Source organism: Carassius auratus, chromosome 23, assembly GCF_003368295.1.
Source record: "Carassius auratus strain Wakin chromosome 23, ASM336829v1, whole genome shotgun sequence".
Classification (NCBI taxonomy): Eukaryota; Metazoa; Chordata; class Actinopteri; order Cypriniformes; family Cyprinidae; genus Carassius; species Carassius auratus.
In genome coordinates, this window is record NC_039265.1 from 3,074,009 (window position 1) to 3,089,677 (window position 15,669).

Below are 15,669 nucleotides of genomic sequence, written 5' to 3' on the forward strand. Positions count from 1 at the left end.
TATGGACACGGGTCATTGTTGTATTAGTGCTATAAACTGGTTTTAATAAAAAGCTGATTGATGCTCTGTACTGTAGTTTATAGGTCATGAGATGTTAAGCTAAAGCTTGGTGTGCTGTTGTGCTTTAAAAAGAAATGCAATTCCCATCTAGTCATTCCATTAGAAAGAGTCCCAAATCAGATCTTGTAAATGTTTGGGTGTTGTTTAGACTCCAGCTTATTTTACTGCACCATTCAAAAGACAATGTTGTAATGTTTTGGGAATGTGCAATTACAGTATTTATATGAATCTATACAGCAGCTCGTGTATATTTAGAAGATATGCCTTGAGGAGGTTTTAGATTTGCTCAGCATGAACAAATCTGTTCTAGCATGAGTGTGTGTGAAAAAAAGGAAGAAACATGGAAGGTATCCATTATTAAGCACAGCCATGTACCACCCATTCTCCCAGTGCTTCTGTATGAAATGAGGTTTGTGATCATGAACAGTAAACGGGTGCAGTGTGTAACAGGAGGAATTGCACGGTTATAAAACTGTTCTAAAGATGCACACACACACACACACACACACACACACACACACACACACACACACACACACACAGTAGAGTGTGAGCATAAAGTTGTGTGGGTTATCTGAGGGACGGTCCTACCAGCACATAAAGAGCCATTGTATCTGCTTTATCAGCATGGCCTTGTGACTGCGCAGGACACACACACACACACACACACACTCATAAAGTACGGAGTCCAGCGCTGTAGGCTTGCACTTATTTTCCCGTGTTAATGCAAAAATGAAACATTAAAGCCGGAAAATGAGGTTGTTGTTTTACAGCATGTGAAAGTGTGTGGAATCTGTTAAACACACAGCCTGTGGGACTCTCACCAAACAACACTTCTGTGAAAACAGTTCAGTCTGCACTTGTTCTATTTGGCAGAATTACAGTATGTGTCCATAATTATTATACTGTATAGTGTTCAAGATTATTACTGCATTCATGTGGACTACGGTTATGGTATATTTGTGTATGTGTGTGTGTGTGTGTGTGTGTTTAACATCATCTAGTCACCATTTACTTATATATGGTAAAAGTGCAGCATGAGAATCATTTTTATCATCTCCCTTTTGATCTACATAACATAACATAAGAAAGAACATTTCTAGGTGAAACATTCCTCTTCTTCTCTCTTGTTGTTGTCTTGCTGACGTGAATGTTACAGCGCCGATCTCACACCATCATGATGTGTGGTGTCAGTATATATGCAGCTGTTCTGATGATAATAACTCTCTCTTCTTCTCTTTCTCTCTCTCAGTGAATGAGTACCTGTTCATGGTCCAGGCACGTGGGATCCAGATCCGTGAGAATGTGAAGTACATGGGAGCGCAGGTTCTTGAGCAGGTGGTGCGCAGTGCCTACAGCATCAACAGCACAGGTACCAAACCTCACGGAGAGCAGAGAACAGACCTCTAATCTTCCTTCCTACAGGACATCCCGTCAGCAGAGAGCATTACATCCTCCTGAAAACAGCACAGTTAGCCCACAACTCTGCAAAACTGATTTAGTGAAAATCTTTAATGAGATGTATTATAAAACATGTCTGCATTGTGTCTTTGAATGTACACTAGTAAACGTATATCTACAAAACCAAAAGAGGCGTTTTCATGACCAAAACCCCAAACATCTCTGCAAAGTCCAGGGTGGGATAACAGCAGGGTTTATGAAGTATGTGGTCTCACAGAGAAAGAAAGAAAGCAAAGAACTGCTGGTTCTTGGGAAGAGACAGCAGTTGGGATGTTTGTAATGTGTTGCTGTATGAATGTGTGATCTCTTGTTTTCTAGACTACACATATGAGTTTAACTCGAGCGAGACAGATGTCCCCAGCACCCCTTACCTCCCGGAGGGCTTCACGTACAAGCCTGACCAGGTCTGCCCGGAGAAACTGCCCTCCATGAGTAAGTGCAGGAACCTGAGCTTTCTCTGCTCCTCTGGGAAACACACTTCAGATGCACTGCATGACATTCAGCGAATGAGCTCCTGAGAGTCATTTCCTTGCTCTTTGTGTTTGTTGATGAAAGAATGAAGTTGACTTGTCTCAACCTGAAGGGAGTTATTACGAAATAACCAACTGACGTTAAATATGAAATGGCTTCCAAATAAACATTTTGAAACGGGTTTGCAGTAGAGTTTGTTTGTGACTTTAGCTGTGATTCCAGTGAATGTGCTCTGTTCTGATGGGCTCTTCCTGTGTGTCAGAGGGCAAGATGAAGGTGAACATGAGTGAGATCGCTCTAGAGGAGGTTGAGAGACTTCTCAGGAAGGCAGATCCAAGTGTGTCACTCGGGGGCCACTGGAAACCCCACGACTGTCTCCCACGCTGGAAGGTGCGTCATAAAAACGGAAGCTGTCTCTCTCTCTCCCCTGTTTCTTTTTTTGTTCCTTTTTGTGGTTGTAAGTGTGAAAGTGTGCTTCACGAAAAGTGTTGCAGGTGGGTTGAGTCTGTTACTTTTTTTAAAGCTGCAGTCCGTAACTTTTTCCACTCTAGCGGTTAATAAACTGAACTGTGTCCATCTTGCGGACGAACATTGTAGCCGGAGCTACTTCTCTCTAATCACACAGGTACTGAGCTGCTCCACCGCGGTACCTATCCAAACCAGTCTAAACAGTCCAAATATAAACACTTACTATAGGTGTACCCTAGTGTTTCAGGACAAGACAAAAACACCGTTTGGAAAATGGATTTGTGGTGTTCTTGCTTATTATAGAAATTCTGTACATATTGAACACTAAAAAAGTTACAGACTTAAATGCCTGTTATTCGCTTCTCCAGTTTTCATTTGGGAATTAATGCTTCTGCTAAAAACCGTTGTTGCCAAATTAAAATGATTTATGCAAGAAGCAGAAGATTATTATTATTATTTTTTAATCAAATGTAGTTTTGTAAACATGCTTCGATATAGTAATACACAAATTGTTATACATAACCTAACATAAAAATAAATATAATTTCTAAGACTATTTAAAACTCATATGGGACAGTGGAAAGAAGCAGTTTAATCATCTAATCTGACTTAGGAAATGATTAACTCAAAAGTGAAGTATTTCATGGAAATGAATAAAACTGTTATCAGTATTTCATTTTTTTTTATTATTATTATTATCCATTCATTCATTCCTTTAGCATTTGTGACTTTGAAATCAGATACAAAACTGGGACAAACTTTAAAACACATCTAAACAGAAAGTGCACTAAAATCATTAAGATATTTCCAATATTGGAAAAACACCAAACATATCTTTAAATACTCAATGTTTATCACCTTGGGTGACTCACACATACAAATGCATCTTTGACATTGTAGCAGTTTTAGAAATGTGGTCAAATGATGAACTTTGAGGATCTTTGACACCGATAACTGATATTTCTTCATTGTTTTGCGATCATTTAGGTGGCCATCTTGGTTCCTTTCCGTGATCGCCATGAGCACCTTCCCATACTTTTCCGCCATCTGATCCCAGCGCTTCAGAGGCAGAGACTGCAGTTCGGTTTCTACATCATTGAACAGGTGAGGAACATAAATCTGTCAGACCGTACACCTGAAGATTTGTACACTGCAAGAACTGTTTGTGTTCTGACCCATAATATCTGTCACACCATTTGTCAAACTATTCAATATCGTCCCACGTTAACACAGCACAACATAAGATGACTTGTACAAATGATTAATGCACTACACATTAATTCAGTGTTACTGTCTGTATCATGAGCAACACTAAAGCAGTCCTGTTCCATTGTAAAATCTCTTTTAAAGTATTGGTAAGACGTAAAGGAAATACTGTTTGTGTGTCCACAGGCAGGAAATGAACCGTTCAATCGTGCCATGCTGTTTAATGTCGGGTTCAAAGAGGCCATGAAGGACTTGAACTGGGATTGTGTGATATTTCACGATGTTGACCACATTCTGGAAAACGACCGCAACTACTATGGTTGTGGTGAGATGCCGAGACACTTTGCGGTCAAACTCAACAAGTACTCGTACATGTACGTTTGTATAACATGCTGTTTTCTCTACGTGTGATTTTGAAATGTTGTTGGGTCTGCGTATGAATTCTGAATGAGGTTTGGTGGAGAATAAAGACTGGTATCTCTCTGAACATGCAGGCTTCCCTATGAGGAGTTCTTTGGAGGTGTGAGTGGACTCACCGTGGAGCAGTTCAGGAAGATAAACGGCTTTCCCAATGCATTCTGGGGCTGGGGAGGGGAAGACGACGACCTTTGGAACAGGTACGGTGGGATTGTGCAACGCAATTAACTCGGGTTTTCCCCCAAAGAGACACTCCCACAAAAGTGGTCTAGCAGCTGGTTTACTGTAAAAGATGATAATAACACTTCCTGTACTGGACTGGACTATCTGGATCCCAATAAATGTACAGTACTTACTATCAAAGGAATGACTGCCAACGGACGTTAAAGGTGCGCTCAGTAATTTCCCCTCAATTAAGATGGATTACACTGAAACAAATGAGCACTTTTGATTTTCAAAGCCTAATTGTGTTTCACATGGTGACCATTACTCTTAAAAAGAAGTACACTGCCATTTCATCTTATTGCGTACTTAAATTATTTATTGTATTGAGAAGTAAACTTGAGTAAAGCTCAAGGATGTTTTCTAAGTTTCATGTAGAAAGTATACTAAAATCAATTTACTGTCAGTACATTTGTATGAAACTGACATCATGATTGTAGTTTATTAAGAATTGTCAATAAGGGGAAGTTGTGGCCTAGTGGTTAGTGAGTTTGACTCCTAACCCATAAAGTCTCGGGCTGGAAATATCACGACTGAGGTGTCCTTGAGCAAAGCACCGAACCCCAAGTGCTCCTCGGGCGCCGCAGCATAAATGATGTTCACGGTGTGTGTGTGTGTGTGTGCACTTTGAATGGGTTAAATGCAGAGAACAATATCTTTTGCATGATGTTGCATCTATACAGTAAAGTTTGTGTCATAAAAAGTTAATAATGTAAATAGTCCTTCACTTTTTTGCAGTGACTTGAACATAGTTGACGCTCGTATGTATTTTTTCCAGGGTTCAGTTTGCTGGCTACAAAGTAAGTCGACCTCGTGGAGACACTGGGCGTTATATGTCTATACCACACCACCACCGCGGGGAAGTCCAGTTTCTGGGCAGGTAAGATGAGAACAGACCTTTCGAAATATTTATTTTGTCATATTTCAGACGACATCCTGAGCGCATGCAGTTAACATCCAGTAGTTGGGTAACAGAATGCAATGGCTCTTACATAAACAATTATTATGCAAATAGTTGCATTGAATTGAATTTCATTGAAAAAGCCCAGTCTTTTGTAAGATTATGCCTTATTCGGAAAAAACATGTACACCAGATTTCTGTGTTTATCTTTCTAAAATCCATTGCTGTGTAAATTGAACTAAATGAAAGTGTTAGCATAAAATTAGCATATTTTAGACCCTTAATCCTGCACCACGCTTTAACATAACAACTACCTCACTGACTATTAATGTGCAGGAGTTTACTGAGGGAAAACTTATAGTTAATAATGAGACCCCAAACTAAAATGTGAAATAAAATAGTTTTACAGACTGCTCATGCTTTTTTGAATGATTTACATTAAAATTTAATAACTGTAATTACATTATAATTTGTTCTGCTTGTGTTTCAATATTGGATTGAAAGCCAAGGCTGAATAAGTTTTTGACATGCTGCTGAAAACACATTTTCTCCTTTTGTTTTTCAGATACAAGTTGCTCCGTAGATCCAAGGAGAGACAGAGCCTGGACGGCCTGAATAACTTGAATTACTCCCCTCTAGTGTCCCGGAGGAGTCTGTACACTAATGTGTCAGTGTCGCTCAGTCGAGACCTGGCCCCCGTCACCGACTACTGACACCACACGACAGACCCACGCCACATCATACGACATCCTTATTAATTATTATTAGGAAGTTTTGGGGGGGGGGGGGGATTCCTTAAATCGTTTATGCACTGAGCATTTTTTTTATATTTTTATTTTATTTTTTTTTTTTTTATTATAATTATTATGTTTTTTTGTACGTCATTTTTTGAGCTAATCTGACCACAGTTTGGTTTTGTTTGTTGTTTTCCTTTGTCACCGTCCGTCTGTCATGTGAAAGGGTCTGCTGGTTTATCCTCATCAGACCAATCAGATCCGACATGTCTTCTAATCAGACTTCGCCTGGGGGGGGGGGGGTCACATGTTTACAGCATGAATGAGGAACGCTATTGAACAAGTTGATGACAATTATGCTAAACGACTTCAGAATAGCCATTGCAGGAGTTGAGGGATATGCCCTTTTCTCTGCCAGACACATGCGCAGCTGGTTCTGTGCGTTAGGATAGAAACGAATAAATGCAGATTCAAATATTTATTAAATATAGCATAAATAAGCATGCACTGATACTTACGGTAGATGCTACTAACATCACGGGTTTAAGTGTGAGTATTCACTCATGAAACGTGGAAACGAACACCCTCGATCATTTTAGCTGTACAATACAAACACGCTCATCTTCCACAGTGCATACCGTTCATCACAGAGTTTTCTCGACATTAGCATGACCCCATGAAATGGCTTGACAAGCACTGTGTCATTTTCTATCGTCCACTAAAACAGGAAGTTGGGGCATATCAAAGGCCTTGTACCTTTGTAAATGGCCAGAAGCTTTTAGTTTATGATTTGCTACTTGCTATTTCTAATGAGGGGCAGGTGGCATTGAGAGGTGGACATTCAGTTGAGTTCATTCAATTTGGGCCTCATCTATGAACAGATATTCTCATTTGTACAGTCATTTTTAATCCTTAAATCTGCTAAAGTGAGTTTTCTCAACTCTTCGGAGTACACCAGCACATCAGATCTAATAGATGTGGCCCAAATCCACAAAACGAGGTCTTAAGAGCCGTACAAAACCACCACAATGCCAACAAAATTGGGGATATGTGTCATTGGAGCTAGATTAGGACCAGCTGACTTGTTAGTTTTGAGATTTGTCAAGCTGTACTTATGTGGGTCTGCTGGTCGTTTAAAAACACTGGATTGTCTGTCGAACAAACGCTCTGTTGTTTGTGCTTACAGAGGGAGGTTTTTCCATTAGTTCCTGCTTGCGTTGTGTAGATAAGTGTTTCCCATGCACTGCCCTTCACAGTCAAATCCACATGCTTTGCATTTTGAGCAATATCCTGGTGCCTCTCTGCATGTGTAGTCACCTCACCTCTGATGACATTATAAAAGGCTACTGAGTTTTACTAGAGCAAATATTTGACTTTGTTTAATTCTGAGTGTTATTGCCAGCTAATCTCTTGAACTGAATTCGGATGAACTGACGGAGCAACTCTATTAGAGACACTTTGGGCCTCATTCGTGAAACCACTTGCATTCAACAACACATGCAAATAATATAGAGATAGTTTCCATTCGTGAAAGCAGGCTGGATTTCTGTGTTGTCATTCATGAAAACATTATAGTTAGTTGCATTGAAATGAATGCCACTTATTTTATGAACAACTCGCACAGAAATTGGTCCTGCTTGTGTTTTATAATATCGCTGTCCATGTCAGTCATTTATAAACCATAAATGAGGCCCTTTGCTTTCATTCCACTGTAATAGCACATTATCATGACATGTGTTTATGTCGTTTAGAGACCTTAGAGGCTTGGTAATGCGTATTTGTGAGCGTGTTCATGTGCATTCATCAAATCACAGAGGCTGGACCTCGTATTTGTTCATTCCTTTTTTTAATTTTTTTTATTATTTTAGTTCGTTTTTTCTTGTTTTACTGCAAGTGTGATTATTTTGAGGGAAACCGATCAAGAGAGATAACTGTGATGTAAAAACAAGCACTGAAATATGTTTCTTATCGTGTACAATGTGAGGCTGATCTTGGGAAGAGAGTCTTTTGCTGTTGAACTGAATGGACGGCTGTTTCGGATGATGACACGAGAGAATGAGAAAGTTAGAGAGAGGGTTCTTGAGCGCCCAGTGAACGTATCCTGTCCTGATAACCAATGGTGCTGACCTCACACACATTAGTACTGTGCTGCCGTGGTACTTCTGTCCTGTAACAGATAATTAGACGGGATTGAATCTAATTACACTCTTGCCTCATTGAGCATCTCGGCAGCGTAATCTATCCCTGTAGCAGGTCAATTGTGTTTAGCTGGACGTGCGCTCAAGCAGATCTGTCTAATGTTTGATTCTCTCTGTGTCTGACGCTCGTGGAGTTTTGCGCCAATGTTTGGGGTCCTTTTATCTCGTTTAACTACTAGCGATTAATATTCTCACACAAAATGTCCAAGCCCAATGCAACATAACAAGATCCCAGCATGATGCCACAAACCAAGTGACCAATAAAATGAGCTCTTGCTTGACAAGTTTGGTTTGGAAAAATATCTACACTGTGTGTCTGTAAAAACTGGGCACATTGTAGGAAATTAAGGATCTTTTTATTTTATATTATTATTATTCTTTGGAAAATTTCCAAAGAAGTTTCAGTTTATTCCAACAGGATTTTTTTTTTAATTTATGATTAATATCCATAATGATTTGTTCCTCACTTTATAAGTGTTATATGTTTTTTTTAATGGAATCAAAACCTCTTGCTCCCGCTGGGTTATTTAACTTACAGATAAAAGAAAACACAACACTGATCACAAATCAGAGATAAGACAGAACATCCTACTGGTCCTGTCCGATCTTCTTTAAGGGCCCCGTCATTGGCACACTCCAGCCCACTATATAACCCGCTCTGCTCCAGATGAAATGACAGGGAGGCCGCGAGCCATCCCTTGAACAACTGGCTGCCTTAAAACCTGCTAATTTATTCGATATAATCATGTTTTATTTTTTATAAGCAAATATATTTAATGTGTTAATGTGTTTATTCACTTGTGCATATTGTGTAGTGTGTGTTTTTTTGGGGGGTGGGGGGTGGGGGGGGGGGTCATATAAAGGAACTTCAAAGACTGACTTACTGTTAAGAAAGGATTTGGAGCCCTTAAGTCAGACAATGATTTGGTGCCATTGACCTCTCTGTGAATGCCATGAGCGGTACGAGCTGGATTTAATAATCTATTCACTGCAACATTTGTTTCCTTTTAATCATAACAGGCCTTAAATACTGTTTTTATGATCATTCGTGATGATAATTATGACATTATCGTGTATCTTACTTTGTCTGCCAAACACATTCAATTTCCAAATCTTTGCATCTGGAAATGAAACATTCAACATCATTTGTATATTATGAAGACAACTGAAATGTAATGAGAAAATGAGATGTTGTCGTCCATTAGAAGGGGATCAGGTCTCCTTGAAGTGAAGCCATCTGCCACTCGTACAATACGTCTCAGCCTTAGTGTTTCTGTATGAACATATCTTTTAGTAGAGACACTTTCTATGATGTGAGATCTTTTGTTTTTCTATTATCATTGTTGAAATGACTGATGTGCACCAATAAAAGTGACTTTAAGCAATATCTTTTGTTGTTTGGTGTGTTTGAATGCTCAAGCTGAAGCGGATAATATTCTAGTGGCAATAAACTGAATTGCAAATATTGATGATACAAAAGTTTTAATCATGTTTAAGGTTTTAGTACCATAGGCCACTCTCAACGTATATGTATATGTACATGTATGTGTGTGTATTGGCATGATGTGGAAAATGTGATTTAGGTAAGAATACATTGCATTTTTTTTATATAACATTAGGTTTATAACCTTTTGCTGTCTAACACCTTAGTGTAGTGTATTTTTCGGTTATCTTCTGTAAATTCCCCCTCTCCATTATATATCTGTTTGATGTTTGTAAGTGTACATATGTTTGACAGCATCCAACTATACATGAGACATTTGCAACCAATGTCACACGGTATTCATAAAAATAAAAAAATAAAACAACAGTGACAAGTTTGAGTTTGGAAAGTATGAAGGCTTGGTTTTTGAAGCAATGATAAAATGGTTACATGCTTTTCCCTTCTTCTGATGAACAGCAGGCTTGTGCCAGAGAAATGTGTTAAGAAAGTACTATAAATAGTTCATTTTGATTTCAGTCAAACATTTCACTTGAAATTATGCTGAACTTTTCACTTACACTGTCATCATCCGGTCCCCATCTGCCGTTTAATCAGATGCTGCACTGAAACAGAGAAATCCTTTGAGCTATTCCCTAAAAATAACGCTCCCCATTTAAACAGCATTCAGTGCTCATCTGCTTCTTTTCAACAGACAGCTGCAGAGACTCAAAGATCATGATTGTCAAACAGTTTTCACTCAGCATGAATGAGTTTCTGAATGGACCTCTTCAGGTGTGCATGGATAAGGAACTGAAACAGCAGTCATATAGCTTCATGGGATATGGATGTACATATATATTTATAATTACTATTTTCCTTTTTTATATATATAATATCAATGATATTAATTAAACATATAATAATAATAATAATAATAATAATAATAATAATGATAATTGTTGCAATGACCTAATTCACCTGACCTGCAAGGCATCCTGGTGCCAAGTTCAAAAACTGAAAACGGTTCAACTAAGGCATCAGCAAACTTCAGAAAGTTTATTATGTATTATAGATAGTGATTTTGAGGACACATTGCATCAACAGAAAAATAAAATCTTATTTGCTTGAAACATTCATGTTCAAAATTATTCAACCCCCAAAAGTTATATTTTGTAGAGATATAACTTTTTTTTATATGTCGGACACTTGAATGAATAACCAGCCAATCATAGAGACGTTGTGAATTTGATCAAATGAAATTTAAATACTCTTTAACTACTACAACAGATTAAATATAGTAGTAATATTGTAAATATAAAATATAACCAATAGACAAACCAAAACTGAATGATATGAACATTTAAAATGTAATATTGTTTAACTTTTTTTCTCGATTGTCATCTACATTTTATTCCTATAATCGTTTTTCCACTCCAGATTCAGCTTTGTGTATCGCCTTCCTTTCTGCTATTTCTTTCCTTTTGTAAAAAGGACCCTCATAAGTCGAGTGAGGGTCTGAAATCATGTGCAGATTCATTTATTTAATTCATTCATTTAAACTAAAAGGACAATCCAGTAGTCAAAATGAGGCAGGGGTGATGCACAAAATACATGGGCAGTCCAACATCGAAATTAGGCTGAAAGAACAATCACCTAGATTAGACCTCTGGTGGCATCGATGAGAAATGGCAGATGATGAGTGTCTCCTGATGCTTCATAGACTCACATGACTACTCGCTCTTGTTTTATAAGTGCTGGTTTGAGAGAGTGTTTTTGATGAAAATCGGACATTGGAGAGGTCTTCAAAATGTCAGTTCCCTGACCAAGAATTCCTCTTCACTGATATCCCAGCATGCAACAGAAAGGGCTCATCCCAGTGGAAGAGTTGAATGTCCAATTGATTGCGGATGGTTGCCTGAGGTTGTCACGCTGTCTAGTCTCTGTTTCCCTGGGTGTCCACTAGTGGCCTCACTTCCCCTCAGGCACTTCACCATAGGCACTAGAATTCCTCTAGTCTGGTCCTGTCTTCACAGTAATTGCACTCCTGTTAATTGCACCAGGTGCAGGAAATCTATTGTCATTAGCCTCCCTATATATTCCAATCTTTTCCTGTTGTTTGTATGGAGTCCTTACCTTTTGTGTTAATCAGCCTGCTCGTCATCCGAGATTCACCTTTGTCTTCTCGTCTTCCGAGTTCCTTTCCTGTTCCCTCCTTTGTTTATTTGTTTGTTTATTTTTGGACTGTCTTTTTGGCTTTGACCTCTGCTTGCTTTACCACGAATTGTATACCCTGAATATATAATAAATACCTGCAATTGGATCTCTTACTCTCTCCTGTGTCTCTCTGATACACGAATAGGCACAAAAGGACTCCATTACTAAACAGAGATCCAGTGGTATGTCTATTCACATTTCCTCCCCACTCACCGAGCAGGCGAGGAATGGGTACGAGGGTACTCGCCTGGTTGTGTTCCGTGGGACCAGGGGAGGTCGCTCAGGAGTGAGTGGTCGAGAGGAGGTCCGGCATCACTCTCCAATATGGCCCACCGGCGACCCTGAGTTTGGTTGGGAACCGCCGTCTCACCATTGTGGACAGAGAGGGGAAAGGAGGCGCAAGTCTGCCGAGCCAGCGCCGGTGCACAAGATGGCCACCAGTCCAGTGCCGCTGCACAAGATGGCCGCCAGCCCAGCGCCGCTGCGCAGAACGGCCGCTGATTCAGAACTATTGCACAGAATGGCCACCAACCCAGCACCACGAGGCAAGATGGAAGCCAGCCCAACACCACAACACAAGATGGCCGCCAGCTCAGCGCCACGAGGTAAGATGGAAGCCAGCCCAGCTCCACAGCACAAGATGGCCGCCAGCCCAGAGCCACTGCGCAGAATGGCCGCCAGCCCAGCACCGCTGCCCATGATGGCCGCAGGTCCAGCGACACCGCACAAGATGGCCGTCAGCCCAGCGCCACGAGGCAAGATGGACGCCAGCACAGCACCACAGCACAAAGTGGTCACCAGCCCAGTGCCCAGGAGTGTTCACGTCACGTCTACTGATCCAGAGACGGTTCATGTCACGTCTGCTGAACCAGCACCACAGTGCAAGATGGCCACCAACCCAGTGCCACTGCACAAGATGGCCGCCAGCCTGGAGCCACTGCAGAGGATGGCAGCTACAGTGGGCTTTCCTGAGTTGAGTCAGGTCCCCGTTAACTCTCTCGAGTTGAGTCAGGTCCCCGTTGATTCTCCAGAGTTGAGTCAGGTCCCTGTTGATTCTCCAGAGTTGAGTCAGGTTCCGGTTGACCCTCCAGAGTCGAGACAGGTGCTCATGGACCCTCCAGAGTTGAGTCAGGTGCTCATGGACCCTCCAGAGTCAGGTTTAGTCACTGTTGACCTTCCAGAGTCAGGGTTAATCACCGTCGACCTTCCAGAGTCAGGGTTAGTTACCGTTGACCTTCCAGAGTCAGGGTTAATCACCGTTGACCTTCCAGAGTCAGGGCTAGTTCATGTTGACCTCCAGAGTCGAGTCAGGTGCCCATTGAATTTCCTGAGTTGAGGCAGGTTCCGGTTGACCCTTCTAAGTTGAGTCAGATGCTCGTGGACCCTCCAGAGTCGAGTCAGGTGCTCATGGACCCTCCAGAGTCAGGGTTAGTCACCGTCGACCTTCCAGAGTTAGGGCTAGTCACCATCGACTTTCCAGAGTCAGGGTCAGTCACTGTTGACCTTTCAGAGTCAGGGTCAGTTCCTGTTGACCTTCCAGAGTTGAGTCAGGGGCTCGTGGAACCTCCAGAGTCAGGGTTAGTCACCATTGACCTTCCAGAGTCAGGGTTAGTCACCTTTGACCTTCCAGAATCAGGGCTAGTCACCGTTGACCTTCCAGAGTCAGGACTTGTCACCATTGACCTTCCAGAGTCAGGGCTTGTTACCGTGGACCTTCCAGAGTCAAGGCTAGTCACCGTTGACCTTCAAGGACAGAGTCAAGTCACTGGTGATCTTCAAGGACAGAGTCAAGTCACTGGTGATCTTCAAGGACAGAGTCAGGTCACTGGTGATCTTCAAGGACAGAGTCAAGTCACTGGTGATCTTCAAGGACAGAGTCAGGTCACTGGTGATCTTCAAGGACAGAGTCAGGTCACTGGTGATCTTCAAGGACAGAGTCAAGTCACTGGTGATCTTCAAGGACAGAGTCAAGTCCACGGGGTTCTTAATGGGAGAATTCAAGTCACCAATAATCTTCATGAGCAGAGTCAAGTCATCACCCATCTTCTAGAATCCCGTATAAGCACCATAGGATTACCAGAGTTTCGTCACTTCTCTGTGGAACTACCTGAGCCTCTCCACAGCTCTGATGAACTACCAGAGTCTCTCCTCACCTCTGCGGAACTTCCAGAGAATCATCATGTCTCAGTTGAACTCTCTGAGCACCCGACTGTTCCTGTTGGGGCCACTTAGGCTACCCCTAACATGTTCTTGTTCTATGTTTCAGAATTGCCCAACCAGATTTGTCCTCCTGTTGGTCCGGCCGCACAGATGTGGTGGTCTTCTGCTCCGCCCTGGGGGGCTTCCGCCCTGACCACACGGTTGTGGTGGTCTTCTGCTATACCCTGGGGACTTTCTGCCTCTACCACAAGGATGTGGTGGTCTTCTGCTCAGCCCTGGGGGGCGTCCTTCCCGGCCACATGATTGTGGTGGTCTTCTGCTCTTCCCTGGGGGGCTTCCGCTCTGACCACACGGTTCTGGTGGTCTTCTGCTCCGCCCTGGGGGGCTTCTGCCCTCACCACACGGTTGTGGTGGTCTTCTGCTCCGCCCTGGTGGGCGTCACGTGATGTCCTACGTGGACTTATGTTTTTGTGTTTTTTTTTTTTTTCTGTCTGTCTTCCTCCTATGGACCTGGCCCTCCGTCCCTCCCCTGATCCTCCGCCGGTCCACCTCCCTCCTGGGTTTCTTGTCTGTATCTTTCGTTCTGTTTCCCTCCAAGGACCTGGCCCTCCGTCCCTCCCCCTGATCCTCCGCCGGTCCACCACCCTCCAGGACTCCTTGTTTTGTGTTGCACTTCTCTTGTCTCTGTTTCCCCATTTTACCTGGTCGTCTTGTCTCTGTTTCCCCATTTTACCTGGTCGTCTTGTCTCTGTTTCCCCATTTTACCTGGTCGTCTTGTCTCTGTTTCCCCATTCTACCAGGTCCTCTTGTCTCTGTTTTACCATTTTATCTGGCCCTCCGTCCCTCACCCTGATCCTCCGCCCCTATTTATTCCAGTCTTTTCCTGTTGTTTGTATGGAGTCCTTACCTTTCGTGTTATTCAGCTTGCTCGTCATCCGAGATTCCCCTTTGTTATCTCTTCTTCCGAGTTCCTTTCCTGTTCCCTCCTTTTTTTATTTGTTTGTTTATTTTTGGACTGTCTTTTTGGCTGTGACCTTTAACTGTTTGACCACGAATTGGATTACCCTGAATATATAATAAATACCTGCAATTGGTTCTCTTACTCTCTCCTGTGTCTCTCTGATACACGAATCGTCACAGAGGTAAGGCACACACTGAAGGAAATAAATTGGGTTCCCTGATCACAAACCATTTCCTCCAGGATGCCTAGTTCTCAGCAGTTTCTATAGTAGTACTTAGTTTCAGGCAGGAGATAAAGTGAAAAAAAGTTTTCCATGTTCATGGAAAAAAATATTTTTACATGGGTTTTAAAAAATGGTGGGTAGCCAGTGTTTCACATGTGTTTGTCAAACAGTGTACACTTGCATCACTGGTATTTCCTATAGTACAGTTTTAGACCCTACTCTGAAGTAGGAGTGAAATTAGTTCCCCCAACCAGAGTTCTCAGAACTAAATACATTCCTGCGATGCGAACACACCAAAAAGCAGGTACTTCGCCAGTAGGAACCGGTGAGTGGAGCAGATGTCGCTCATTTCCAAATCACTCCCCCGCCCCACTCATCACAGGTTGCAATAAAGTTTTAGTTAAAAGACTTAAGTACCATTGTTTAAAAAAATGCTTTATTGACTGACGTTTCATAGACCTTCAGATGTTATGTTTTCAAATGTCATGCCATTTGTATATATGTAATTTCACAGTTTTTTCACCAGTACTATAATGGTACAATTTACTCA

General features: G+C 41.7%; 1 protein-coding gene across 1 annotated transcript in view; it reads left to right on the forward strand.

Moving 5' to 3' along the window:
* LOC113040991 (beta-1,4-galactosyltransferase 5) overlaps positions 1 to 9,525 on the forward strand; it is a 19,733-nt gene extending 10,208 nt beyond the window's left edge. Inside the window, exons 2-9 of the mRNA XM_026199234.1 lie at positions 1,313 to 1,432; positions 1,840 to 1,953; positions 2,255 to 2,382; positions 3,448 to 3,564; positions 3,853 to 4,040; positions 4,161 to 4,283; positions 5,084 to 5,185; positions 5,772 to 9,525. Of these exons, the coding sequence (XP_026055019.1) occupies positions 1,313 to 1,432; positions 1,840 to 1,953; positions 2,255 to 2,382; positions 3,448 to 3,564; positions 3,853 to 4,040; positions 4,161 to 4,283; positions 5,084 to 5,185; positions 5,772 to 5,919 (1,040 nt within the window). The 3' untranslated portion in view covers positions 5,920 to 9,525. The remainder of the gene's footprint in view (positions 1 to 1,312; positions 1,433 to 1,839; positions 1,954 to 2,254; positions 2,383 to 3,447; positions 3,565 to 3,852; positions 4,041 to 4,160; positions 4,284 to 5,083; positions 5,186 to 5,771) is intronic.
* Positions 9,526 to 15,669: the final 6,144 nt, after the last annotated feature.